Source organism: Grus americana, chromosome 5 (assembly GCF_028858705.1).
Source record: "Grus americana isolate bGruAme1 chromosome 5, bGruAme1.mat, whole genome shotgun sequence".
NCBI lineage: Eukaryota > Metazoa > Chordata > Aves > Gruiformes > Gruidae > Grus > Grus americana.
The window spans coordinates 6780064-6807619 of NC_072856.1; the positions used below are offsets into that span (position 1 = coordinate 6780064).

At 50.7% G+C, this 27556-nt stretch overlaps 1 protein-coding gene across 3 annotated transcripts in view; it reads left to right on the forward strand.

Annotated features, from left to right (window-relative positions):
• BBOX1 (gamma-butyrobetaine hydroxylase 1) overlaps positions 1 to 26429 on the forward strand; it is a 103663-nt gene extending 77234 nt beyond the window's left edge. For all 3 annotated transcript variants that reach the window (XM_054828527.1, XM_054828528.1, XM_054828526.1), the window contains exons 4-8: positions 13811 to 14009; positions 21854 to 21959; positions 23595 to 23791; positions 24432 to 24598; positions 26250 to 26429. In XM_054828527.1, coding sequence (XP_054684502.1) covers positions 13811 to 14009; positions 21854 to 21959; positions 23595 to 23791; positions 24432 to 24598; positions 26250 to 26410 — 830 coding nt within the window. In that variant the 3' untranslated portion in view covers positions 26411 to 26429. The remainder of the gene's footprint in view (positions 1 to 13810; positions 14010 to 21853; positions 21960 to 23594; positions 23792 to 24431; positions 24599 to 26249) is intronic.
• Positions 26430 to 27556: the final 1127 nt, after the last annotated feature.

The window sequence follows — 27556 nt, forward strand, 5'->3', positions numbered from 1 at the left end:
ACCCCCCGTGGCCGTCCGGTGACCCCGGGTGACCCCAGTGGGCCCCCCCAGCCAGGGAGTTTGACCTCGGGTGACCCCCAGGGGCCGGCTGGTGACCCCTGGTGACCCCAGTGTGGTCCCCCAGCCAGGGACTTTGACCTCAGGTGACCCCCAGGGCCTAATTGATGACCTCTAGTGACCCCAGTGGGCCCCCCCCCAGGGACTTTGACCTCAGGTGACCCCAAGGGGCCAGCCAGTGACCCCTGGTGACCCCAGTGGGCCCCCCCAGACAGGGAGTTTGACCTCAGGTGACCCCAGGGCCTAATTGATGACCTCTAGTGACCCCAGTGGGCCCCCCCAGCTGGGGAGTTTGACCTCGGGTGACCCCCCGGGGCCGGCCAGTGACCCCCGGTGACCCCAGTGGGGCCCCCCAGCCAGGGAGTTTGTACCTCAGGTGACCCCCAGGGGCCAGCCAGTGACCCCTGGTGACCCCAGTGGGCCCCCCCAGCCAGGGAGTTTGACCTCTAGTGACTCCCAGGACCTAATTGATGACCTCTAGTGACCCCAGTGGGCCCCCCCAGCCAGGGACTTTGACCTCAGGTGACCCCCCCGGGCCGGCCGCTGACCCCGGGTGACCCCAGTGGGGCCCCCCAGCCAGGGAGTTTGACCTCAAGTGACCCCCAGGACCTAATTGATGACCTCTGGTGACCCCAGTGGGCCCCCCCAAAGATGGACTTTGACCTCAAGTGACCCCCAGGGCCTAATTGATGACCTCTAGTGACCCCAGTGGGACCCCCCCCCAGGGACTTTGACCTCAGGTGACCCCAAGGGGCCAGCCAGTGACCCCCGGTGACCCCAGTGGGCCCCCCCAGCCAGGGAGTTTGACCTCAGGTGACCCCCAGGGGCTAACTGATGACCTCTAGTGACCCCAGTGGGCCCCCCCAGCCAGGGACTTTGACCTCAGGTGACCCCCCGTGGCCGTCCGGTGACCCCGGGTGACCCCAGTGGGCCCCCCCAGCCAGGGAGTTTGACCTCGGGTGACCCCCAGGGGCCGGCTGGTGACCCCTGGTGACCCCAGTGTGGTCCCCCAAAGAGGGACTTTGACCTCAGGTGACCCCCAGGGGCTAATTGATGACCTCTAGTGACCCCAGTGGGCCCCCCCAGCCAGGGACTTTGACCTCAGGTGACCCCCAGGGCCTAATTGATGACCTCTAGTGACCCCAGTGGGACCCCCAGCCAGGGACTTTGACCTCAGGTGACCCCCAGGGGGCGGCCAGTGACCCCTGGTGACCCCAGTGGGCCCCCCCAGCCAGGGAGTTTGACCTCAGGTGACCCCCAGGGGCTAATTGATGACCTCTAGTGACCCCATTGGGGCCCCCCAAAGAGGGATTTTGACCTCAGGTGACCCCCCGGGGCCGGCCGGTGACCCCCAGTGACCCCAGTGGGCCCCCCCAGCCAGGGAGTTTGACCTCGGGTGACCCCCAGGGGCCGGCTGGTGACCCCTGGTGACCCCAGTGTGGTCCCCCAAAGAGGGACTTTGACCTCAGGTGACCCCCAGGGCCTAATTGATGACCTCTAGTGACCCCAGTGGGCCCCCCCCCAGGGACTTTGACCTCAGGTGACCCCAAGGGGCCAGCCAGTGACCCCTGGTGACCCCAGTGGGCCCCCCCAGCCAGGGAGTTTGACCTCAGGTGACCCCAAGGGGCTAATTGATGACCTCTAGTGACCCCAGTGGGCCCCCCCAGCTGGGGAGTTTGACCTCGGGTGACCCCCCGGGGCCGGCCAGTGACCCCCGGTGACCCCAGTGGGCCCCCCCAGACAGGGACTTTGACCTGAGGTGACCCCCCCGGGGCCAGCCAGTGACCCCTGGTGACCCGAGTGGGCCCCCCCAGCCAGGGAGTTTGACCTCTAGTGACCCCCAGGACCTAATTGATGACCTCTAGTGACCCCAGTGGACCCACCCAGCCAGGGACTTTGACCTCAGGTGACCCCCAGGGGCCGGCCAGTGACCCTCGGTGACCCCAGTGGGTCCCCCCAGCCAGGGACTTTGACCTCAGGTGACCCCAAGGGGCCAGCCAGTGACCCCTGGTGACCCCAGTGGGCCCCCCCAGACAGGGAGTTTGACCTCAGGTGACCCCCAGGGCCTAATTGATGACCTCTAGTGACCCCAGTGGGGCCCCCCAGCCAGGGACTTTGACCTCAGGTGACCCCCAGGGCCTAATTGATGACCTCTAGTGACCCCAGTGGGCCCCCCCCCCCCCAGGCACTTTGACCTCAGGTGACCCCCCAGGGGCTAACTGATGACCTCTAGTGACCCCAGTGGGCCCCCCCAGCCAGGGAGTTTGACCTCAGGTGACCCCCCGGGGCCGTCCGGTGACCCCGGGTGACCCCAGTGGGCCCCCCCAGCCAGGGAGTTTGACCTCGGGTGACCCCCAGGGGCCGGCTGGTGACCCCTGGTGACCCCAGTGTGGTCCCCCAAAGAGGGACTTTGACCTCAGGTGACCCCCAGGGCCTAATTGATGACCTCTAGTGACCCCCGTGGGCCCCCCCAGCCAGGGACTTTGACCTCAGGTGACCCCCCGGGGCCGGCCAGTGACCCCCGGTGACCCCAGTGGGCCCCCCCAGCCATGGAGTTTGACCTCAGGTGACCCCCAGGGGCCAGCCAGTGACCCCTGGTGACCCCAGTGGGCCCCCCCAGCCAGGGAGTTTGACCTCAAGTGACCCCAAGGGGGTAATTGATGACCTCTAGTGACCCCAGTGGGCCCCCCCAAAGAGGGAGTTTGACCTCAGGTGACCCCCAGGGGCCGGCCGGTGACCCCGGGTGACCCCAGTGGGCCCCCCCAGCCAGGGAGTTTGACCTCAAGTGACCCCCAGCGCCTAATTGATGACCTCTAGTGACCCCAGTGGGCCCCCCAGCCAGGGAGTTTGACCTCAAGTGACCCCCCAGGACCTAATTGATGACCTCTAGTGACCCCAGTGGGCCCCCCCAGCCAGGGACTTTGACCTCAGGTGACCCCCAGGGGCTAAATGATGACCTCTAGTGACCCCAGTGGGCCCCCCAGCCAGGGACTTTGACCTCAGGTGACCCCCAGGGGCCAGCCAGTGACCCCTGGTGACCCCAGTGGGCCCCCCCAGCCAGGGACTTTGACCTCAGGTGACCCCCAGGGGCTAATTGATGACCTCTAGTGACCCCAGTGGCCCCCCCAGCCAGGTAGTTTGATCTCAGGTGACCCCCCCGGGCCGGCCAGTGACCCCCGGTGATCCCAGTGGGCCCCCCCAGACAGGGAGTTTGACCTCAGGTGACCCCCCCGGGGCCAGCCAGTGACCCCTGGTGACCCCAGTGGGCCCCCCCAGCCAGGGAGTTTGACCTCAAGTGACCCCCAGGACCTAATTGATGACCTCTAGTGACCCCAGTGGGCCCCCCCAAAGAGGGAGTTTGACCTCAGGTGACCCCCCGGGGCCGGCCAGTGACCCCCAGTGACCCCAGTGGGCCCCCCCAGCCAGGGAGTTTGACCTCGGGTGACCCCCAGGGGCCGGCTGGTGACCCCTGGTGACCCCAGTGTGGTCCCCCAAAGAGGGACTTTGACCTCAGGTGACCCCCAGGGCCTAATTGATGACCTCTAGTGACCCCAGTGGGGCCCCCCAGACAGGGAGTTTGACCTCAGGTGACCCCCAGGGCCTAATTGATGACCTCTAGTGACCCCAGTGGGCCCCCCCAGCCAGGGAGTTTGACCTCAAGTGACCCCCAGGGCCTAATTGATGACCTCTAGTGACCCCAGTGGGCCCCCCCAGCCAGGGAGTTTGACCTCAGGTGACTCCCCCGGGGCCGGCCAGTGACCCCTGGTGACCCCAGTGGGGCCCCCCAAAGAGGGAGTTTGACCTCAGGTGCCCCCAGGGGCCTAATTGATGACCTCTAGTGACCCTAGTGGGGCCCCCCAGCCAGGGAGTTTGACCTCAGGTGACCCCCAGGACCTAATTGATGACCTCTGGTGACCCCAGTGGGCCCCCCCAGCCAGGGACTTTGACCACAGGTGACCCCCAGGGGCCGGCCAGTGACCCTCGGTGACCCCAGTGGGGCCCCCTAGCCAGGGACTTTGACCTCAGGTGACCCCCAGGGGCTAACTGATGACCTCTAGTGACCCCAGTGGGCCCCCCCAGCCAGGGACTTTGACCTCAGGTGACCCCCAGGGGCCAGCCAGTGACCCCTGGTGACCCCAGTGGGCCCCCCCAGCCAGGGACTTTGACCTCAGGTGACCCCCCGGGGCCGGCCAATGACCCCCGGTGACCCCAGTGGGCCCCCCCAGCCAGGGACTTTGACCTCAGGTGACCCCCCGGGGCCAGCCAGTGACCCCCGGTGACCCCAGTGGGCCCCCCCAGCCAGGGAGTTTGACCTCAAGTGACCCCCAGGACCTAATTGATGACCTCTGGTGACCCCAGTGGGCCCCCCCAGCCAGGGACTTTGACCTCAAGTGACCCCCAGGGGCCGGCCAGTGACCCCGGGTGACCCCAGTGGGGCCCCCCAGCCAGGGAGTTTTACCTCAAGTGACCCCCAGGACCTAATTGATGACCTCTGGTGACCCCAGTGGGCCCCCCCAAATAGGGGGTTTGACCTCAGGTGACCCCCCAGGGGCTAACTGATGACCTCTAGTGACCCCAGTGGGCCCCCCCAGCCAGGGAGTTTGACCTCAGGTGACCCCCCGGGGCCGTCCGGTGACCCCGGGTGACCCCAGTGGGCCCCCCCAGCCAGGGAGTTTGACCTCGGGTGACCCCCAGGGGCCGGCTGGTGACCCCTGGTGACCCCAGTGTGGTCCCCCAAAGAGGGACTTTGACCTCAGGTGACCCCCAGGGCCTAATTGATGACCTCTAGTGACCCCCGTGGGCCCCCCCAGCCAGGGACTTTGACCTCAGGTGACCCCCCGGGGCCGGCCAGTGACCCCCGGTGACCCCAGTGGGCCCCCCCAGCCATGGAGTTTGACCTCAGGTGACCCCCAGGGGCCAGCCAGTGACCCCTGGTGACCCCAGTGGGCCCCCCCAGCCAGGGAGTTTGACCTCAAGTGACCCCAAGGGGGTAATTGATGACCTCTAGTGACCCCAGTGGGCCCCCCCAAAGAGGGAGTTTGACCTCAGGTGACCCCCAGGGGCCGGCCGGTGACCCCGGGTGACCCCAGTGGGCCCCCCCAGCCAGGGAGTTTGACCTCAAGTGACCCCCAGCGCCTAATTGATGACCTCTAGTGACCCCAGTGGGCCCCCCCAGCCAGGGAGTTTGACCTCAGGTGACCCCCAGGACCTAATTGATGACCTCTAGTGACCCCAGTGGGCCCACCCAGCCAGGGACTTTGACCTCAGGTGACCCCCAGGGGCTAAATGATGACCTCTAGTGACCCCAGTGGGCCCCCCCAGCCAGGGACTTTGACCTCAGGTGACCCCCAGGGGCCAGCCAGTGACCCCTGGTGACCCCAGTGGGCCCCCCCAGCCAGGGACTTTGACCTCAGGTGACCCCCAGGGGCTAATTGATGACCTCTAGTGACCCCAGTGGCCCCCCCAGCCAGGTAGTTTGATCTCAGGTGACCCCCCCGGGCCGGCCAGTGACCCCCGGTGATCCCAGTGGGCCCCCCCAGACAGGGAGTTTGACCTCAGGTGACCCCCCCGGGGCCAGCCAGTGACCCCTGGTGACCCCAGTGGGCCCCCCCAGCCAGGGAGTTTGACCTCAAGTGACCCCCAGGACCTAATTGATGACCTCTAGTGACCCCAGTGGGCCCCCCCAAAGAGGGAGTTTGACCTCAGGTGACCCCCCGGGGCCGGCCAGTGACCCCCAGTGACCCCAGTGGGCCCCCCCAGCCAGGGAGTTTGACCTCGGGTGACCCCCAGGGGCCGGCTGGTGACCCCTGGTGACCCCAGTGTGGTCCCCCAAAGAGGGACTTTGACCTCAGGTGACCCCCAGGGCCTAATTGATGACCTCTAGTGACCCCAGTGGGGCCCCCCAGACAGGGAGTTTGACCTCAGGTGACCCCCAGGGCCTAATTGATGACCTCTAGTGACCCCAGTGGGCCCCCCCAGCCAGGGAGTTTGACCTCAAGTGACCCCCAGGGCCTAATTGATGACCTCTAGTGACCCCAGTGGGCCCCCCCAGCCAGGGAGTTTGACCTCAGGTGACTCCCCCGGGGCCGGCCAGTGACCCCTGGTGACCCCAGTGGGGCCCCCCAAAGAGGGAGTTTGACCTCAGGTGCCCCCAGGGGCCTAATTGATGACCTCTAGTGACCCTAGTGGGGCCCCCCAGCCAGGGAGTTTGACCTCAGGTGACCCCCAGGACCTAATTGATGACCTCTGGTGACCCCAGTGGGCCCCCCCAGCCAGGGACTTTGACCACAGGTGACCCCCAGGGGCCGGCCAGTGACCCTCGGTGACCCCAGTGGGGCCCCCTAGCCAGGGACTTTGACCTCAGGTGACCCCCAGGGGCTAACTGATGACCTCTAGTGACCCCAGTGGGCCCCCCCAGCCAGGGACTTTGACCTCAGGTGACCCCCAGGGGCCAGCCAGTGACCCCTGGTGACCCCAGTGGGCCCCCCCAGCCAGGGACTTTGACCTCAGGTGACCCCCCGGGGCCGGCCAGTGACCCCCGGTGACCCCAGTGGGCCCCCCCAGCCAGGGACTTTGACCTCAGGTGACCCCCCGGGGCCAGCCAGTGACCCCCGGTGACCCCAGTGGGCCCCCCCAGCCAGGGAGTTTGACCTCAAGTGACCCCCAGGACCTAATTGATGACCTCTGGTGACCCCAGTGGGCCCCCCCAGCCAGGGACTTTGACCTCAAGTGACCCCCAGGGGCCGGCCAGTGACCCCGGGTGACCCCAGTGGGGCCCCCCAGCCAGGGAGTTTTACCTCAAGTGACCCCCAGGACCTAATTGATGACCTCTGGTGACCCCAGTGGGCCCCCCCAAATAGGGGGTTTGACCTCAGGTGACCCCCAGGGCCTAATTGATGACCTCTAGTGACCCCAGTGGGCCCCCCCAGCCAGGGAGTTTGACCTCAGGTGACCCCCAGGACCTAATTGATGACCTCTAGTGACCCCAGTGGGCCCCCCCAGCCAGGGAGTTTGACCTCAAGTGACCCCCAGGGGCCGGCCGGTGACCCCGGGTGACCCCAGTGGGGCCCCCCAGCCAGGGAGTTTGACCTCAGGTGACCCCAGGGGCCTAATTGATGACCTCTAGTGACCCTAGTGGGGCCCCCCAGCCAGGGAGTTTGACCTCAGGTGACCCCCCGGGGCCGGCCAGTGACCCCCAGTGACCCCAGTGGGTCCCCCCAGCCAGGGACTTTGACCTCAGGTGACCCCCCGTGGCCGGCCAGTGACCCCTGGTGACCCCAGTGGGCCCCCCCAGCCAGGGAGTTTGACCTCAAGTGACCCCCAGGGCCTAATTGATGACCTCTGGTGACCCTAGTGGGGCCCCCCAGCCAGGGAGTTTGACCTCAGGTGACCCCCAGGACCTAATTGATGACCTCTGGTGACCCCAGTGGGCCCCCCCAGCCAGGGACTTTGACCACAGGTGACCCCCAGGGGCCGGCCAGTGACCCTCGGTGACCCCAGTGGGGCCCCCTAGCCAGGCAGTTTGACCTCAGGTGACCCCAAGGGGGTAATTGATGACCTCTAGTGAACCCAGTGGGCCCCCCCAAAGAGGGAGTTTGACCTCAGGTGACCCCCAGGGGCTAAGTGATGACCTCTAGTGACCCCAGTGGGCCCCCCCAGCCAGGGAGTTTGACCTCAGGTGACCCCCAGGGCCTAATTGATGACATCTAGTGACCCCAGTGGGCCCCCCCAGCCAGGGACTTTGACCTCAGGTGAACCCCCGGGGCCGGCCAGTGACCCCCAGTGACCCCAGTGGGCCCCCCCAGACAGGGATGTTGACCTCAGGTGACCCCCCAGGGCCTAATTGATGACCTCTAGTGACCCCAGTGGGCCCCCCCAGCCAGGGACTTTGACCTCAGGTGACCCCCAGGGGCTAACTGATGACCTCTAGTGACCCCAGTGGGCCCCCCCAGCCAGGGAGTTTGACCTCAAGTGACCCCCAGGGGCTAAGTGATGACCTCTAGTGACCCCAGTGGGCCCCCCCAGCCAGGGACTTTGACCTCAGGTGACCCCCAGGGGCCGGCCAGTGACCCCTGGTGACCCCAGTGGGCCCCCCCAGCCAGGGACTTTGACCTCAGGTGACCCCCCGGGGCCGGCCAATGACCCCCGGTGACCCCAGTGGGCCCCCCCAGCCAGGGACTTTGACCTCAGGTGACCCCCAGGGGCCAGCCAGTGACCCCTGGTGACCCCAGTGGGCCCCCCCAGCCAGGGACTTTGACCTCAGGTGACCCCCAGGGCCTAATTGATGACCTCTAGTGACCCCAGTGGGCCCCCCCAGCCAGGGACTTTGACCTCAGGTGACCCCCAGGGGCCAGCCAGTGACCCCTGGTGACCCCAGTGGGCCCCCCCAGCCAGGCAGTTTGACCTCAGGTGACCCCAAGGGGCTAAGTGATGACCTCTAGTGACCCCAGTGGGCCCCCCCAGCCAGGTAGTTTGACCTCAGGTGACGCCCCGGGGCCGGCCAGTGACCCCGGGTGACCCCAATGGGGCCCCCCAGCCAGGGAGTTTGACCTCAAGTGACCCCCAGGACCTAATTGATGACCTCTAGTGACCCCAGTGGGCCCCCCCAGCCAGGGACTTTGACCTCAGGTGACCCCCAGGACCTAATTGATGACCTCTAGTGACCCCAGTGGGCCCCCCCAGCCAGGGAGTTTGACCTCAAGTGACCCCCAGGGGCCGGCCGGTGACCCCGGGTGACCCCAGTGGGCCCCCCAGCCAGGGACTTTGACCTCAGGTGACCCCAGGGGCCTAATTGATGACCTCTAGTGACCCCAGTGGGCCCCCCCAGCCAGGGAGTTTGACCTCAGGTGACCCCCCGGGGCCGGCCAGTGACCCCCAGTGACCCCAGTGGGTCCCCCCAGCCAGGGACTTTGACCTCAGGTGACCCCCCGTGGCCGGCCAGTGACCCCTGGTGACCCCAGTGGGCCCCCCCAGCCAGGGAGTTTGACCTCAAGTGACCCCCAGGGCCTAATTGATGATCCCCAGTGACCCCAGTGGGCCCCCCCAAAGAGGGAGTTTGACCTCGGGTGACCCCCCGGGGCTAATTGATGACCTCTAGTGACCCCAGTGGGGCCCCCCAGCCAGGGAGTTTGACCTCAGGTGACCCCCAGTGGCTAATTGATGACCTCTAGTGACCCCAGTGGGCCCCCCCCAGCCAGGGACTTTGACCTCGGGTGACCCCCAGGGGCCAGCTGGTGACCCCTGGTGACCCCAGTGGGCCCCCCCAGCCAGGGAGTTTGACCTCAGGTGACCCCCAGGGGCTAATTGATGACCCCCAGTGACCCCAGTGGGCCCCCCCCAAAGAGGGAGTTTGACCTCAGGTGACCCCCAGGGCCTAATTGATGACCCCTGGTGACCCCAGTGTGGGCCCCCAGCCAGGGAGTGTGACCCCAGTGACTTGTCCAGTGCCTGAGCTTGGCCCATTTTCCCCATGATGGGTTGCTCCTTGGGTGCTTTTGTCCTACCCAGTCAGCCATTTAGTGGTTTGCTCTCCGCAGTGTTCTCTGGTCTGCTGACACGTTTCCGCAGTGGCAGGGGTGTAGTTCTAACGCCCCGTGGCTGGTGGGTTTGGGTTCCCGGCTCCCCATCAGTCGTTAGGGAGGGGCTCACTGCGCCCCCCCCCTTGGAGAGCCCTGCGCCCCCCCAGCAGCCTGGGCTATGCCCACCTCCCGCTTGCTCCAGTGCCTCCTGGCTTGTCTACGCAGGAGCTCCCACCCCGCAGCACCTTGCGCATTCAGTTTTACTTCATAATATGAGGGTGATGATGATGCTGCAGTTGGTGCAGAGAGATAAAAGATCTCCAGCCCCGGCCTCGCTGTGTACCTCTGTCCAAACCTGCCTTTGCATATAGCCGGTACAGTCATGACGTGCTTAAAAGGCATCAACGCAGTGTGAAACCTCACACCAATGCTCTACTGAATCGCCATCCATTAGCAGTACACATCACTGAGCATTAAGTCCTTGATCACCACCACACAGGTAAACAATTAGTCCTTAACAAGCTTGGCCTACATCAGCCACGAGTATAAAACAGCAGAGCTGGGGTGCCAGGGGTAGCAGTTGTGTTTTGGAGTTGGGGGCTGTGGTTTGTGCAGCTTTTACAATGAGTGGGAAAGAGTACTTCTTGGTGAAGGAAGCCAGAGTTGAGGTAGGACACCTTTTTTTTTTCTTTGTCTTTTCTCATTATTTATTGGGGGTTTAGTCTTCTCTTTTTTTCTTTTGAAAGGTAGGAGCCCAGCACCCCGCCTCCTCTTGACTGAATTGTTTTATTTGTGGAACCAGGACTTGCCTTGTGGGTTCTTTCCAGTGTGTTTCCCATTATCCTCCAGGGTTCCTTTGGCTTCACCAGTTATCTGTTCTACTTACTGTACATACTTTAATTTTTTCACCCTTCTTGTTTTTCTTTCTTATGTTTAATATGTGCTAGTATCTTCCCCTTTGTGCTTACTTACTGTGAAACAGCTAAGAAAACAATACACAGAGAATATCAATTGCTGACTTTGCTCTAAGAAGCGACACCGCTACAAAATGCTTACGCACAGTCACTGGCTATGTTCTCCTAGTGTGCTTGTGTCTGTGTTTAAGTAAGTCTCACATCTTGCTTTACTTGTTTATGGTTTTTGTGTGCCACCACTGCGTAAGCTACCTTGCTGCTCAGCAGGTTCAGCCATAGTGGCGAACATCCCTGTTGTAGTCCTCTTGAAGGACTATGTGTTTACTGATGAGGGTGCCAAGATTTACTCTAGACATGCATGCCCTCAGACATGAGTAACTGGAGAGGCTTTCCCCCAGCAGGTTCCCAAGACTTACTTCAGTCATGTATGTCCTCAGGTGTGAATAATTGGGCAGGTTTTCTCCCATTAGCTGCCTTCTGCTGTTGTGGACCACAAGAAGTGGAGAAGCAGTGTTGTTTTTTCCTGAGCGCTCTCTGCGAGGAGGGCTCCAGCAGCACCGTGGACCCAAAGGGCTGCTCTCCTGAAGGCCAAGCGTCTCTGCAAGTGTCAGAAGAGCTGGTGAGGCTTGGGCTGGGGGAAGAGGTTGCCTGCTCTTCTCTCCTGGCTGCACTGCTGAACTCTGGATGGCTCATGGCAAAATCTGAAGACTTCCCTTAAAAGTCCTGAAAATGAAGAGGAGTGAGAGACAACTACTAAATTCTTCTTCTCTGTGTGTCTGTATCTCACCTGGAGAAAGGTGACTGTTGTCTGAAATCAGGAGGAACAAAGTGCATCCAAGATAAGCTAAGACAACCCACTCCATGCAAGAAGATGATTCTTCATTAGACCCGCTGATAGGATTTCCTTCCTACCTTTGTGTTCACGATCTTATGAAAGAGAGAAAATCCCAGTCTTAACATCTCTACTTGACTCAGTCTCAAAATCTAAGGTTGCCTCATGGAGAAGGAAGGAAATGCCCAGGAAAGAGGACACAAAATCAACCAATAATAAGAAAAATAAAAGCAAGAAATAATAAATATCTGCCCAGCCCAGAATTTGATTGGGGCAGCCAGAATCCAGATGCACTTGTGCCTTAATGCCCAGACACAGGGGGTTTAGCAAAGCCCAGCAAAAATACCTGCTGGGAAGACAGAGGTAGCTAACCTCAGCTGAGTTCCCAAGCTTCTTCCCTTGTGCCTGGTGGTAGCCGTCCTCTTCACATCTTAGTGCAGCAGTTCAGAGGATGCCGGTTTTGGTTGCCAGCCCACACCCAAATGACCTGCAGTGACAGACCAGGGGACAGTCAGCACGTGCTCCTGGAGATCAGAGGGGACAACTAAGGGCTTCACCCCAAGACCTTGGCTACAGTAGTTGAAGCTGTGGCTAAATCTTCACCTTGCCTTCAGTGGTGACAAGATCAATGCTGGAGGAGCTGTGTATTCTCCCCAGGGAAGCCCAGTCAGGTGACGGAGGCACGTAAAGTAGGCAGAGTGGGACTTGTGGGGTGAGCAGTCACTTGCCTTCCCACGGTGTGCCTGGGGGCTTCGTGTCCATCTGCCTGGCTAGTTGTGTAACAAGCCTTTCCTCTTCCAGGTGCAGCCTCCAGCACTGTAATACAGACAAAAACTTTGTGTACAGATTTGTTGAGTGCGGAATACTGCAGGCATAACTTCTAGAATTTATTCATGTTGGAAGATGAGATTTGGATTGCGTAGCCTGTCATAAAATGTAAAATCCGCCTGGATTTAATGATGACATCTGATTTTTACTTTATTTTGTCACTGTATGTTTATGGTTGTCTCCTCTGTAGAGTATCCTTACAAAAGGATATAAGGCCATGTTGTCTAGATGACATGTCTTAGAAGTCTACGACTAGAATACACTCTTCCTCAAAAGAATACAGTTAAGAGAAAATATTCAGGTGTTTTCAAATTACAACCCAGTATTTTTAGTTTTATTTTCACTCTCTGTATTAGGTGACTTATCTATCTGGGAAGTCTCCAACTCCACCAGTATGTGAGTGCTCTAGGATAGGTTATGAGACTTTAAAGCATTATTAAATCAAAGCAAATAACCCTTACAGAACTGTCATGCTAGAAAATAGTGATAAGAATTGGTCACGCATTAAAACCCCCCAGGTATAGAGATGCTGTTAGAGAAAGGTACAGATTTAGCAGTATTTGGGCAGCTGTAAATACACAAAAGGATAAGGCTAAGCAGCATTTAATTTTAAAGCTGCATAGATTTTTTTTCACTACTTCTATAGCTTTAGATGTGCCATGCAGCTGCCGCTGGTTTGAGGGGACAGAAAAGAAAGAGGAGGGGAGTAGAGAAAGGTCTGAAGGAAAACCAGGCTCAAAAGCCCTTTCCATTCTGCCTGCAAGTCTATACCTGCCTCTAACAAATGGCTGTGGGTTTCCACCTGTTATATCACAAGGTCTGTTCAGCAAGCAAATGTCTGATTGTGGTATAGCACTTCCAACACTCTTCTGTTGTCATATGCTCTTACAATCTATTTTGTTTGGGAGTGGCCATGACATTACCTCTTGCTCATCACTCGATCTTTCCATCATTTTCTTTACCTTCTGGCAGTGCTTGGATTTGTTAACATCTTGGGCTTTCCTTTGCATCTTCCTGAAATAAAAGAAAAATGCTCGCCAAAAAAAATCTGCAGAGGAAAAGACAAGGAATGACACCATCCTGCAGAATTGACTGTAACTGGATGTGATTTCATGAAGACAAATCTATGAAAGAAAACTGATGGGTCACTTAAGCAGTTGATGTAGCTCCTCTCTGCTTCTAAGCTATTACATTGATGTGTGTCTTCTGTTCTTCATCAGGAATATAATCCCCTCACTATTAGATATCCATACAATAATATCTGAGGGAGATCTCAGGGCGCCCCATGCTATTTTACCCTCAACAAGAAACTTTCAAAGTAGTCTTAATTTTGAATTTTCAGTCTTGTGGTTCACGAGTACAGACAGAAAAATGAATGTGCACATTTCTGCTGTACTCCTAACAAAAAAAAAATACCTTTCAGATGGTCTCTTATTCAATCTCTGATTTAAAATTTTAACTGCAATGTTTTGTTGAATTTAATCCTAAAGATTGCTTGTTATCCATGCAGACTCAGGGAGCCAGTTTCAGGTGGCTGACTGCAGGAGTGAGGGCGTATTCACGAATGCACAGAAATCCCAGTAACTTCGTACTTCGCCTGTGTCCTGAGCTTTTGATGCTAAACCAGCTAAGCCCTTGTCTTTCTATTTCTTCCCTTTCAGAATGCCAGTACTGGGGTTCAGACCTGCAACTTCCTGAAATACCTTTTGAGGAAATCATATACAATGATGACAGTGCGTACAAGTGGCTGTGCACCCTAAAGAAAGTGGGAATCGTGCTCCTAACAGGAGCTGCTACTAGGCAGGGAGAGTTGGTTAAACTTGGCCACAGGATTGGGTTCCTGCGTCTCACTTTCTATGGGTGAGTTTGGTTTTCATTATCCTTGCTTTGCTGGCTATGTAATCACCTCCACTGTGTTTCACTTCAGCTTGCTGGACCTCTTTTGTGGATTAACTTATTAAAACAAGGTGAAATTTTTTTCTTCTCTGCATGTCAGAAAACGTGGTGTCAATTAGTATTCTGTATGAGAGGATTGCTTTGCTATCACAGGCAGGGTACGCAAAGAGCAGCAGCTATAACGTTAACTGCTGAAAGAAGGAAAAATGCCGGGAAACAGATGATGTCAAACAGAAGATAACCACAAGATAGCCATACTTATCTATACCATGGACAAAATCAAAAATCCCAATCCAGTCCCCTTCTGCATAGAGGGAGTTATCTGTACTGAAACTTTTTCTTAGCCTGATTTCAAGTCACAGAAATAGATAGGACTTAAATGATGCTATGGTGTCTCTCGCATCAGTGAGAAGTTGGGCAGAACCCCCATTTCCCTGCTTTCAACCACGTCGGCTCTGGAAAGCCACAACCAGTCCCAGCAAGCATTTTAAAACTATTTAGCAAAAGTAAGAGCTCAGCCTGCAGTGGTGCAAGCAGGAACTTGTAAATTATATTTTTGAGGCCAAGAGGTGGTAGGCTGAACCTCCACCTCCTCAAGTACCTACTAGGTGAGTAAACAAATGATGATGGTAGCTCATGTCTTGCTGAGCTGTGTCAGTGAGCTCCATCTAGCTACCTGTCCCTCGCCCCCAGGTGTTGGTATAATTTTTTACGATGTATATCAGAAACCCTATTACTAAGATGTAATTATTTTTTTTTTTAAATTGACAAAAATAGTTAACATTTAAACATAGCTTGTGATTTCTTGGTGCCTAAGTAGCAACCAAAACCAGGACATCAGGACTTCCCATCTGAAAAGCTCCCTTCTCCCCCATAATAGAATAAAAGATGATAAAAATTATGGCAAGAGTTCTTCACTCTGCTTATTCTCTGAACTAGAGGTAAATCCAACATGCGGGCAACAACCACTGTGTCCTCCTTTGGCTAAAAAAAAAAAAATCTAAAATAAATAGAAGTGGGGGGAAAAAAAATCCAACCTTGGCCAGAAAGGCCGTGTTCCTGCAAGACTGTGAATCGGAAGGAAAGGCGTTCTGCTCCTTAACGCTCCTGTGCAAAGGCACGTACGAGCCCCGCCGCAATATGCAGTGCGGGTGAGGTTGGTAAGAGCGGCACTGCGATACCAAGCAGGAGACACCAATGCAGAATGGTTGGGAGAGGTGGGGGGGTGAGGGAGGTGCACAAAAGGTCCCTTCTTCAAGCTATGATGCTTATTAAGACTTTTTGTTACCTCTCCATTTTGCAAGTGTTATTCCGTCATTAGCTATGGAAAAAGATAGCGTTGATGCTGCCAGCTTTTAGATTTAATGAATAATTTCTAAGAGGCAGAGAAATAGCTATTGTGATACTATACCGTATGTATGGTGATGCACTTCTAGCAGTGTAGAAGTTGCTGCTTACCCAATCTCCAGCCTTCATTTTTGTTTCGTTTATGTTTAAAGTCAACCTCTTTGTGCAGAATTTTTCCCCGCACTTCAAATCAGGACAGCTGGCTCAAAAACTTCTAGAAACTAGCAGAAACTGAAGTGAACTCGTAGCATGTAGAACAGCCACTGAGAATGTAATTTTTTCCTATTGTCTCCCAAAGAGAAGGGATAGAGAGAATAACTGCTTTAAAATGCCATGAATATTATGAAGCTTTTGTCAGTTCTAGCAGCCACAATAAATATTTGTAAAGCTTCAAAGGGAGTAATGTCTAAGTGTACCAGGGTAGATAAGATAATGTACTTTCATTAAGGTGTGGGTTCCTCTTTCTGCTTACTGTGCCAGAAGGAAAAGCGGTTTTCAAAACTGACTGGGATTCAGTCAGATGAATCCTACTGAAATACACGGGAGCAGAACCTCCTGCTCAACTTGGAAACCTCATCCAGTGCTACGAAGCATTTTCTACCATTGAAAGCATTCCTAATATTCAAGCATTTCTATGTCTGGCAGTCCACTATGGTCTGAATTTAAAACTTGCCTCATTAGGACAATAGTACTGCTGTCTGCTTCTGTTTTGAGGTGATCCTAAGAACGTACACCAGGAGGTTCTTAGGGGCAGCCAACCCTGATCAGAGCTGAGGGTGTTTCCCAGCTCTCCGGGGTACCTGAAGGATGAAACATTCATTCTCTTTGTATCCAGGCAGCTGCACAAGCAGTTTGAGTTAGGAATGAAGACAGCAAGCCCCAGATGATAATAATAAAATATTTTGGTGCTTTGTTAAAGCATACCACTAAAAGAAAATATGTAAGATCTCCAAAATACATCAGGGGAGAGGAAGAAAAAAAACCCAAAAAGCCCTAACAACACCAACCACCCCCTCACAACCTCAGACAAGCCCTTCAATGTACACCACAGATTTGTGCTTAGGTTACAACAGAACTCTTAGTTGCTTTCCTAAAAGTTTCAGGGGAAAAAGGACTGGATCTAGAAGATCATCCTAAAACTGGAAATAATCTCTAAACCTGGAATAATGTTCCTGAAATCTACCATTCCATTTGGTACTCTGCCTCAATTATTCTTGCTGTTTAAAACTACCGCCGACTATGTGAAGCTTTGTCTGCACCACCTGGCTTGTGATAACTCTGCTATGTTTGAGAGACTGAAGAGTCCCTTACGGTAGAAATGCACTTTAACTGTTCAGATATACCTCCCCTGTCTAAGTTCTGCTAACAAGATTCAGACTGCCTTAGGGATACGTGCTGGTTAATCAGTTGTGTCATCAGAATGGGCTTTTTTCCCCCCAATTAAAAAACATTAGTCTTGCCCCTCACTGACTCTTCCCTAATACCTTTATGAAGCATTTAATAATCATTACTGTTTACCTTGTCTAAAGTCAGCTTGAATTAATGCTTACTCTCTTTAGGGATGGTTTCAATAAAAGTAATTTGTCAGGATGAGATATATATTTATGTTTAAAAGTGTTTTAATACATCCTATAAAGAACATGCCACCCGTTAATGTTCTATGCGAGATCAAGGTCCATGCCATTTGAGCTGCTTTCACTGTTTAAATCAGAGTGACTGTTGGTGTTGATTAAGCCTTATTTTTATGTTTCTTTAAGTCTTAGGGTTCACAATGAAGGAAAGATAAAAGGCTGTAAATCTCCTTGCTTTTCCAAAACCTATTTGGTAATTAATTCATGTATTTATTAGGCTGTAGAAAGAGGGTTTGAATGTTACGGAAATTTTCCAATTGAGTATGAATTCTGCATTTAAAAGAAAACATAGTTAAAATACTTAGTTTAGTGGAGCTTTGCTTTTTTTCTTTTCTGCTTTTCAAACACAGCTGTAGTACTGGAAAGTCTCGAAGTCTGGTTCTGGCCAACTGAGCCACCGTGGTTAGATTTACTCTAGGTCATTTGACAGCTGCTAATTATGTTTCTGCATATGATTACGTTGACTTTTGCAATGCTAAATTAAAATCTGAAGAGTGTAAGGTCAAAGAGAGCCTGACATCCAGAGACCAGTTTTGCAGACTAGTCTGGATTTCAGGTAACACAACCCAGCTCTGCCACAGGGTGAAGCCAACAAGCTACGTAGACCCACGTCCAGCTCCAGAAAAAAAGCATGTATGCTCCAGCGCTAAGGGGAAGGCACAGTCAGGAAAGGGTGAGGATGTGTACCATACAACGGGCGTATTAGCAGACTTTCAAGAGGAGAACCAAAACCGTTCTGTGAACGTGTGGGGTTTTTTGCAGAACGTATTGCCAATACGTACAAAAGTAACCGTAGGCACAAAGGCAGCCCGCTCCGGAGGTCAGAGCCAGACTCAACGAGCTCATGTGGGGCGAGTGTGCTGTTCCTTATGTCTTGGCTTTCACGTCTCCAGTTCAGAGACCAGACGCTGCTCAGCTGTCTCCGAGCTGCGCTGTAAGCACGCCTTTGTTAGGGCTCTCCAGGAAAAGCATACCTATTCCAACACAGCACTCACGGGATACAAAGGGGAGCTGCCGGAACCGCGCAGCGCAGTTAGCCTTGCCCAGGAGGTGCACCTGATGAGTTTGGTACCTAAATAGACAAACCTTGACCCAAAGCTGACTTGAGTCTTTAGAAGGATGCTGCCTGCCCCCAGCATCGAGGAGTTTGGGCGTTGGAGGAAGCCTATGGGAAGCGTTTTACGAAAGCGAGTACCGTCGGTGTGCACGGGGATGGTTTGCAGGCAAAACCAACACAGCTGCTGACGACTTCTCAATGCGCTACGAGGAGTTGTTGGTTTATCTTTTATTTCTGGCTAAGAGGAGCTTCTTAAATCGCAAAGGCTGTGTATAGAAAGCTGTGCTGCAAAATGTTACACCTTTTCAAAAGGGTTGTTCTCCAGTTTGCTGCCCAGCTATCAACCAAGTCTCCTTCCTCCCTGGGCACAGGCACGCACGTCGCAGCCTGACATCTTCACCAACGTTTAGCTGCTCTCATCGCCATTCTGGTCATGTTAATGATTACTGCTTTGAAAATAATGGTTTTTTTTTAAATTACTCTTTGGGCCGTGTTTTTTGCTTAAGAGATCTGCTTGAACAAAAAAAAAAAGAGAGGGAGGAAATCCTAAAATACTGGAAAAGACAAGCAGGATCACACAGAAACTTTGTATTGTTATGTGTAGTGGTTTAAGAAATTATCCATAAAGTATTTTTTAAAAAGTCACGAAACTAGTTTCAAATGTTTTAATACAGATGTGTATGAAGTGGTAACATGCTAAACATATCAGAAAAGAGAATTGTATTCAAACATCTTAATAACCCAGTGTTAAATGTGTAATTCATCACATCAAGTCTTGAGAAAGACGAATGGTTTTGGCTTATTTTTGGATATTTCCAGGGTGGGGGGTGTGTGTGTGTGTTAAGTCTTTTATAAGAAACAAGTTTCTTATTTTTTTACCATGTACAGCTGGAACCCAGCCTAAAAATATTATGAAAAAGAAAAGCCATCTTTTCCTATAGTATTTTTTATCCTAATTTAAACCTGTTTAATTTTCAGATATAGTTATTGTAGTGCCTGATCTCGGTGCTCTTAGGGATTTCTTGCAGTAGCAGAAGCTCTACTGAGTCTTAGCAACAGACTTAGGGCAGTATTTTACAGTCCATCTCTTCACCGCTAAAACAGAAGTTCAGTCCTTACTGGCGTCCAGTTCTGAGGTGGCTTTTACAACTGTAATAAAATAATAACTTTGGGTAATTCCCTTGCTGTTTCGCTAGCAGCCAAATACAAGACCTACCAAATATTATAAATAAATGGATAAATTTGGACTTGGCAAGCTTGCCAAATAAAACATTACCTCAACAGGGCCATGAATTTTAAACTGAAATGTAACTGTAATGAATGTAACCCTGACAAATGGAAAAACCCCTTTTTTCTTGTCTAGATGTCAGTTTGGTACATGCTACCTAAAATGTCATTACTGTAAAAAGTGGAAACTTCTCTGTATCAGCCATATAATAACAACACGGGCTTCCAGACTTTTAAATTAACCTTTTTCTTTACGTTATGGAGGCACGACTCCATTAACAAGGTCTCCAGTCATACCGCAATTCATTTTTCCAACTTCTCCTGCCCTAGACCTCGTGTTCCTCCCTTGTCCAGGGCTGGGGTGATGTGAAGGGCTTCCTTTGCCCCAGCACTCCCGCTGAAATGGCCGACCCATCTGGTCCTCCCAGGGCACTCCAGCTGCAAGGGAAGGACCCGGGTCCCAAATCTCTTATGAATGAGACTGAGAATTTAATAAAGTGCAAGACCAGATGATTCAAGCGTGGCTTCAGTTCCTAGTGCAGTGGTTTTGCAAGGCTAAGGACATAGCAGACAGGCTAGTTTTCTGCTCGGGGAGACTGAGCCCACATTGCCACTTAATACAAAAAATTGCTACACCTGCCTGGGGCCAAATTTCCTCCTCTGTCAAACAGCCAGAGCAATTGATGTCAAAATCTGACCCTAATTACTAAACCATAAACCATTCCACCCCGCTTCGCTCTCCCTAAGGGCCAAGAGTCCTCTGACGTTACCCCTGTTTTCTTCCTTCGCTTCCCGTGTGCTCTCCCCACCACTGAGCCAATACTCCAGCTCCGTTGAGACTTTGACAATGGAAAGTTGATTTTTTCCCGTTCAGCGCTGAGCTCCCTGTTAGCGTCGCTGACTTCAAGTCAGTAACTTGAGCTTTGACCGAAGCTCCTTGCGTGGAAGGAAAGCTCCTGGGGACCAGCTCCTCTCGCAAAACCTAACAGCACGAGAGCACCGACCGCTCTTGAAAACCTTACAGTGATTTTATAAAGTACCACCGTCCCAGCAATTCTATACATATTGCATATAAATGAGACAAAATGTGTTAAATTGTTTTAGAACCATCGAGTCACACTGGAGCCTGTTAAATTAAAGATATAGTGAACCTAGCTCCCTTCAGCACTAATGACAAGGATGATATAACGGGCTATTTTTTGGCTATAAAATTGGGAACTACGGAAGTGTGGTTGAAATTATCATACTTGAGTACTGAAGTCATGTACTGATGAATATGTGCTGTACCAAATAATAAAAATTATTTCGCCCAGACAGTTAAACAACACATTTGCAAATATTCAAGGAGGTTTTCCCCCTGGCAATTTCAGAAATTTAGTTGTAGCATTTTGCATAGTTTCTGTACTAAATTCCACTCCTAGAACAAAAGCATACGCTACATATAACTCATTTTGGTCTGCATGTTCTTTAGCCTATTATTTTCTTTTTAAACTACTATTAAGAAGTGGTGCTAGACACACACCATCTGAAACATAATATATTTGGTCTATAGCGTTTCACAAGGGAAAATGAGTTTCATATTTTCTTTTAAATCATTTATGCTCCTGTGATTACATGGACTGCGTATGGTGACTTACACTTTTCCAGACAAATGTCTGGATCTATAACACGCATCTGCTGAGGACTGTCTTCAATCATGTGAACTCCGTACAAACAAAACATGTGGTTCTTGGTCTTAGATTCTCCTGCATGATGTGTCACTCGAAACAGATTGTCCTGCGGCATGATGTATTCATGTCTTTGTCATAACTACAAGGTTTTTTTTTTCCCCTTGCAGTTGTCAGTAGACTTTCTTACTGAATTTTGACGAGTTTCAAGACAGAAACTATGTGACAAAGTAGATGGGGGTAGTTCGCAGAAAGAGCATCAGAGAAAGGGAAAAAATTACAAAATCTTTCATCAAGACATTTTCCTTCAGCAGCAAGTCTTCAAGTTATGGGAAAGATCCCCCTGCAAAGGATACCCTATATTTTCTAAGATCATAAAGCTCTTAAAATAATTTTTGGGGAAAGTTACATAGCCTTTAACAAGTCCGTGTTTTATTGGTAATGTGCTCCGCCTGGCAGGGAAAAATGGAAGGTTGACAAAAAGGAATGGGCCGGCTTCCACTCTCTTACTTCAGAAGCCTCAGGAATAAGATGATGATTTATCCCAGCAGATACCTCTTGGTTAGTGTTTTCAACTGATCTTTGCATTCAGCAAAGTACCGCCACTGGAAAGCCATCATCCTTCCAGATACCGTCCCGGGGCCAGATGTCCCTTGGCACGCTTCGGTTTCTAGCTTGAATCTAGGGCTGCCGGAATAAGCCTTCCTTCCTGGGGTGAGGGGGCACTGCTCAATCATTATTTCCTTACAATTTAGAATATTTTCACGTTCAAAGATGGAATGACTCTTTTGTAGGGTGATTTCACAGTTTCAGTGTGCACTGGCTGGCATGCTGGCTGCCTGTCTTAACAGGTTTTCTCTTTTCCCTTTCATTATAAAGACCAACTTGGCAAGTGCAAGACAAAGCAGATGCTAACAACGTGGCTTACACAACCGGGAAACTATGTTTTCACACCGATTACCCTGTTCTGCAGCATCCACCTGGGGTAAGGTCAATCTACTGACTTTTTCCCAACACAAAAGGGGAACGGGAAATGTTCCTATAGCATGAAATATGGTTAGCGTTCAGTGACTCTGAATTTTGTCTTAAAAGATCAATGTAAAAATAACGATATATTACTCTGCATATAACAATCTATATACACATGGATATGCGCTATATACATTATGATGTAAGTTCTGCATAACAAGACCATTATGTATGCCAAAATTTTTAAATGGAAACTCACAAAATATTGAGAATACTATATGAGAAAGCCCATTAGGCTTTTGACGCTGCTTTCATTATATTGAAGAAGTTGGGTGTCTACATGCTGGAGTCAAGTTGTGACATCTTAGGACATGTCTGTTCACCTCAGGAGGAGAACCTATTAGAAGAAATATGATTAAGATATTCTATTCTGTTTTCTATAAATCGATTGAAGTTAATCCTTTATCTGCCCTTTCAAAATTAGACAAAAATGGGTGTTTTGTAGAGCTGGACAACCACCACTGAAAATACATTTTCACCCAGTCCCTGTCAAATCAAAGCCTAATCCACATAATTCACCAGCGAACTGAAAAGTAGTAGGAACCGGTACAAAAGAATAAAGATAACCCTGGGAAAATTTGCATCTCTAAACTTTATACCTACAACTTCCCCTTCTCTTGCTGCGGAGTACTTTGTATCAGCTGTTTCTATAATTAAACAAAAAACCCAATGTAATTATCCACAAGTAAGTGCCAAATATTCACACTAACACCGCCTATTAAAACAATTTAGATGCTGTTTCTTAATGTGGAGTAAGAATGGAACAGGGCTTCATTAAGAGATTTGAGTTTCCCCCTTCATCGCCATCATCAGTGTGTGTGGGGCCAGCTGGAGAGGAGATTCTGGGACAAACCCTGTTCCCTGCACCTCTGTCTCCTCCTGGTTTGGTTTGGGGTTTTTCTGTTCTTTATCCTAGTGGTCTCAGAAATAATTCACCATCGTGGAAGGGAAAGGTGAACGCTGTCACCATTGGTATGACATGTGTTTTGTGTAGTTCTCCAGTGCCACAGGGAGTTTTACTGCCTGTGTCAGCAGCTCAGATTTACACTGGTGCAACCAAGAGCCCAGGTTAGGCTTTCTGCTCTGTCTTACGCCTTGGCAATTTCACTGGGAAGTGAAATGAAACTGTCTTAATCTTACTTTATGATGGAGACACCAGGCCTGTTGCCTTCTACAAGAGCCACCTTTCCCCCCCCGGGAGCAGTTAATTCACAGTAGTTTTTGTTTCTGCAAGAGAAAACCAATCCTCCTTGTTGAGATAAGACTACGACGCGTTAAAAATTATATGACTGCCACAGCAAGGGACTCAAAGGAAAGAAGCGAGACCAGAGCTTCGCAGTTGACTCGCAGGTTGCGAGCATTAGAAGATATCCCAAATGGGATGGATGTATGAACATGCTACTTTAATTTTCTGCCTGTGTGTTAGTGGTGGCAGAGTGCTGTGAAGCTGCAGTAGTGGGAACTCAAGCCTTTTGCTGAAAAAACCAAGCCAAAACAAAAAACCAGAACCACAGAGATGAGGAACTGATACTAATGAACTGTTAAATATGCAGGCTAATTCTTCTGGTAATGAGATATTAACGCATTCCAGGTTCAGTTTCTCCACTGCATAAAGCAAACAGCTGCAGGAGGTGAAAGTGAAGTTGTAGATGGATTTCACGTAGCCAACAAGCTGAAGAAACAAAACCCTGAAGCGTATCAGATCCTGTCCTCTACTGCTGTAGACTATACAGATGTTGGGGTGGACTACTGTGATTTTGCTGTGCAATGTAAACAAAGGATTATAGAGTGAGTAGTTTCAACAACATCGAAAAATAAAGTCCCTCTTGTACGGGGGAGTGCACGTTGGTAGGAGGAGGTCTGCTCCTGCCACCTTGTGGGTAAACACTGGTTTGACGTGCTCTGGAGTTATTTTGGGGGTTTCCTTTGTTCGGTTGGGGTTTTTTGCCAGTGTATTGCTTGCTCTTTGCTTTCTACCACCACAGCATAGTTTTCCTTACTCGGGAAGTGGTGGTAATTAGAGCAGGTCCTGGGTACAGACACAGGTTAACAGCAGCTGGGTCCGTTACCAAATTCCAGCGAATGTACGTCTGCATCGTGCCAAAGAGAGCTCAGAATTTGAAATGTTTAGATTAAGAACTATATATTATAAAAAGATGAAATGCAAATGATCATAATCTATTCCGAATTTAAAGATTTTGCAATTCTACAATTAAAGTGTCTAGAATATAGATCTTTGAGGAAATCATGTGTCTACACTTTCTCCCAGATAGCCTTAATTATCAAAATCCAACCCAATAACAATCTGAATTTCACTGTAGAAGCACACTGAAATTCCAGCAGGAGAGTTCAGTTGCTATTTAACCATCTTAAAATGTTTCAGTAACGATATAATACATTCCTTTGCCTTTCCTTCTCTGTTTTATAGCGTGGATTCCAGAGGCCAAGCAGTTCGCATCAATTATAATAATGCGACAAGAGACACAGTGTTTGACATACCAGCTGAAAAAGTGAGGCCATTTTATGCAGCTCTAAAGGAATTTGATGATTTATTAAACAGCGCAGAACACAAGTTTACTTACAAGCTGAAACCAGGTCAGTAAGTTGCTTCTCCTCGCAATTATTTTTCACATGTTTTTCCTAACAGTCAAAACACTTGAGCATTGTTTGTGCTGGTACTGAGAGGAAATTTCAGTCCTTCTCTCACCTATTTTATTTCATAGTGCATCCTTACATTTATCTCATAGATTTCTTTTGCCATTTTTACACTATAAAGAAAAAAAAGAAAGGCGGGGGCAAATAGACTCTACCTATTGATTAGTCCAACGTATCTTTATACAACATCACGAGCCCATACCATAGAGGAAATCGTCACTCATCACATCAATAGCACCAGAGATGGGAAATATCACGCGTAAGACTTCTGCGCCATCCCAATTCAGTATCTGTTCATTTAATGATATACAACCACATACTTTTTCCTCGGCTTCCTTCGATGCAGAGTACGGACGTTAAGCCACACGTCACGTCTTTCGTTCTGACGCTTCAATTTGTTAGTGGGGCACCTTCCCGATGGCTGCAGGAGTTGCAGAACATCCAGAAGATGACACAGATGCATTAACGTGCCTAACGCTGGAGGAACCTGAACAGCGCCGCGGGAAATTCAGTTATCGTCTCTGCTTAGACACCAAATGCCAGCGTAACGCCGGATGAGTTACCGAAGGCCGCCGCTGCTGTGCCACGTTTTCTGGGCAGCCTATGCAAGACATCTGGAGGCAGATTTGCAGAAGCGCTAAGTGCTCTAAGCTTCAGCTCGACTTGTACAGGGCTGTGTTTTAAAACATAAAACATGCCGAAAAAATGCCCTTTACTCTTTAAAAGTCACTCCGTGCATATATTTAACTACTTTGGCCTTAATCTCTGTCTTTTCATTCCCAGCTATAAAATAAAGATATGAATAGTCGCTCATCTCCCCAGAGATGTTACAAAAGTAAATTCATTAGTGTATCTGACTGCCTCATGTACTATGATGCTAGCGTCTTTAAAATGTCTACGAGGAAATTAATCTCTCTCTATTGGGAACACGCAATAAAATAATTTATAAGATCACATAATAAATGGTAAAACCAAGTACCTCACGTTACATTAGTACCATCCATCTCATCAATTAATGCACCAAAATGGTGGCAGAGGGGAGGGGGAGAAGGAAAGAAAGACTTTAAGGTTGTTTAATCAGAAATTTATCATAACGGTGGCACACAAGGGAGAAAAATTAAAATGGCACGCTAGCCTTAATTATGTGATTTCCTAACTTTCAATAGCTTGATTTTGTTCTCGTAAAATTCTCTTAACAGGGATCGTAATGCAGGATGTGTGTAGTACAAATAGTACCAGACTGATCAAATAAAAAGCATCTCTAGTGGCTTTCACCCTTTTTATCCTTCCTGTGGATTTGCCGTAGTCGCTTTTCCCCTCAAGGCTTGCTCTTCTCAGCGTGGACTCCCCTACCACTCCACTTTTTAACTCCAGGTGATACAAGAAAAGAAGCAGAGGTCGCAAGGGACCTGCTTCTCTGCTTGAGAATGACCAGCTAAATTAAAATTACCGTGTCGTCGCTGCGTATCTCCAGACGCGCTACCTGAAATTACTGTTCCCTAACTGTTGATATAAATCTACCTCCGTGTTACCTGTTTGAAGGAATCAGCTATAACATACCAAAATTAAACTTTGTGCAATCTCTTTGTAGGAGACATAGTGACGTTTGACAACTGGCGCGTGCTTCACGGTCGCCAAAGCTACCAGTCGGGATCAGAAGTGACTCGTCACCTGGAAGGTGCCTATGCAGACTGGGATGTGGTCATGTCAAGGCTCCGGCTCCTCAGGAAGAGGGTCCTGAATAGGGACTGAGCTTTCTTCTAACTAAAATGAGCTAAACCTAGATTGTCTAATCTCAAAAAAAAAAAAAAAAGAAAAAATATTTAAAAAAAAAATTATATTTTCTTTTCAGAAACTGACATCACGAATATGTTTTTGAGTTCCATAAGCTAAGAAACCTGTTGTTCATAACAATTTCAGATTTATCTGTGCCCTGGTCCTTGAATCTATAAAATGCATTGCTACCTCTGTCATTTTATTTGCTTTTTAAAAATCAGTGTGCAAAATGGCTTGAAAGATTATCACTTGACTGGGTATCACAATGCCTTAATTTTCCTCTACAAATATACCTGCCCTCCCTAGAAAGCTGGGAGGGGAGCGTCAATAAAGAGCTTATAAGTATTACTTACTAAAGATTTGTTATGAACAGCACCTTCCTCTATTTTCAGAGAGGCATCCTTTATTGCCTAAATCATAACTAAAATTCATTATCAAAATAAGCAACCACTGCTGCAGAGTTATTTTTATATACATACCTTTCTAGGTAGAACTCCACTTTAATACAAGATCTCGTTCTACAGATGCTGTATTCCACACACCCCGCTGTACGCGCGACGACTGTCGCAGCCACAAATCACTTTTACTACATTTCTAAGTCCATAAACTCAGAAATTGTAGAGCTACCAGAGAATGTGTCGTGTTAATTTTCCTCTGCAGTAGGAACAGAAATAAATCTCAGTGGCGAGGTGGCAGATGGGGTCAGAAATCCCATCAGACGCTGTGCACAGATGTAATTAAGATCTGCAGGGCAGACAGACTTCAGTAAGTCAGGCTGAGGAACGCCGATGCCGCTTTGCAGCTAGAAATCACAAAGCACAGGAGGTGGTTGTTGACTCCACACCTGACAGAGAAGCGGCGACCGAACTCAGATCCATTTTTGTTACACCAGATACAAGAGCACGCCTCCGGCAGGCTCGGTCTGCAGGATATTTTCCTCTAGGTTGCATTCTGAATAGAGATCACACTATGGAGAAGTCACTGCAACCAAAGTAGTGGGGTTTTTTTCCCTACATTCAGATGACAAATTCAAAGAGAAAGAATTTTAAAATACTTATTTTTATACCAAACACCACGTCCACCGAGTTTATTTTTCACTGTCCTTATAGGCGCAGAATTAAC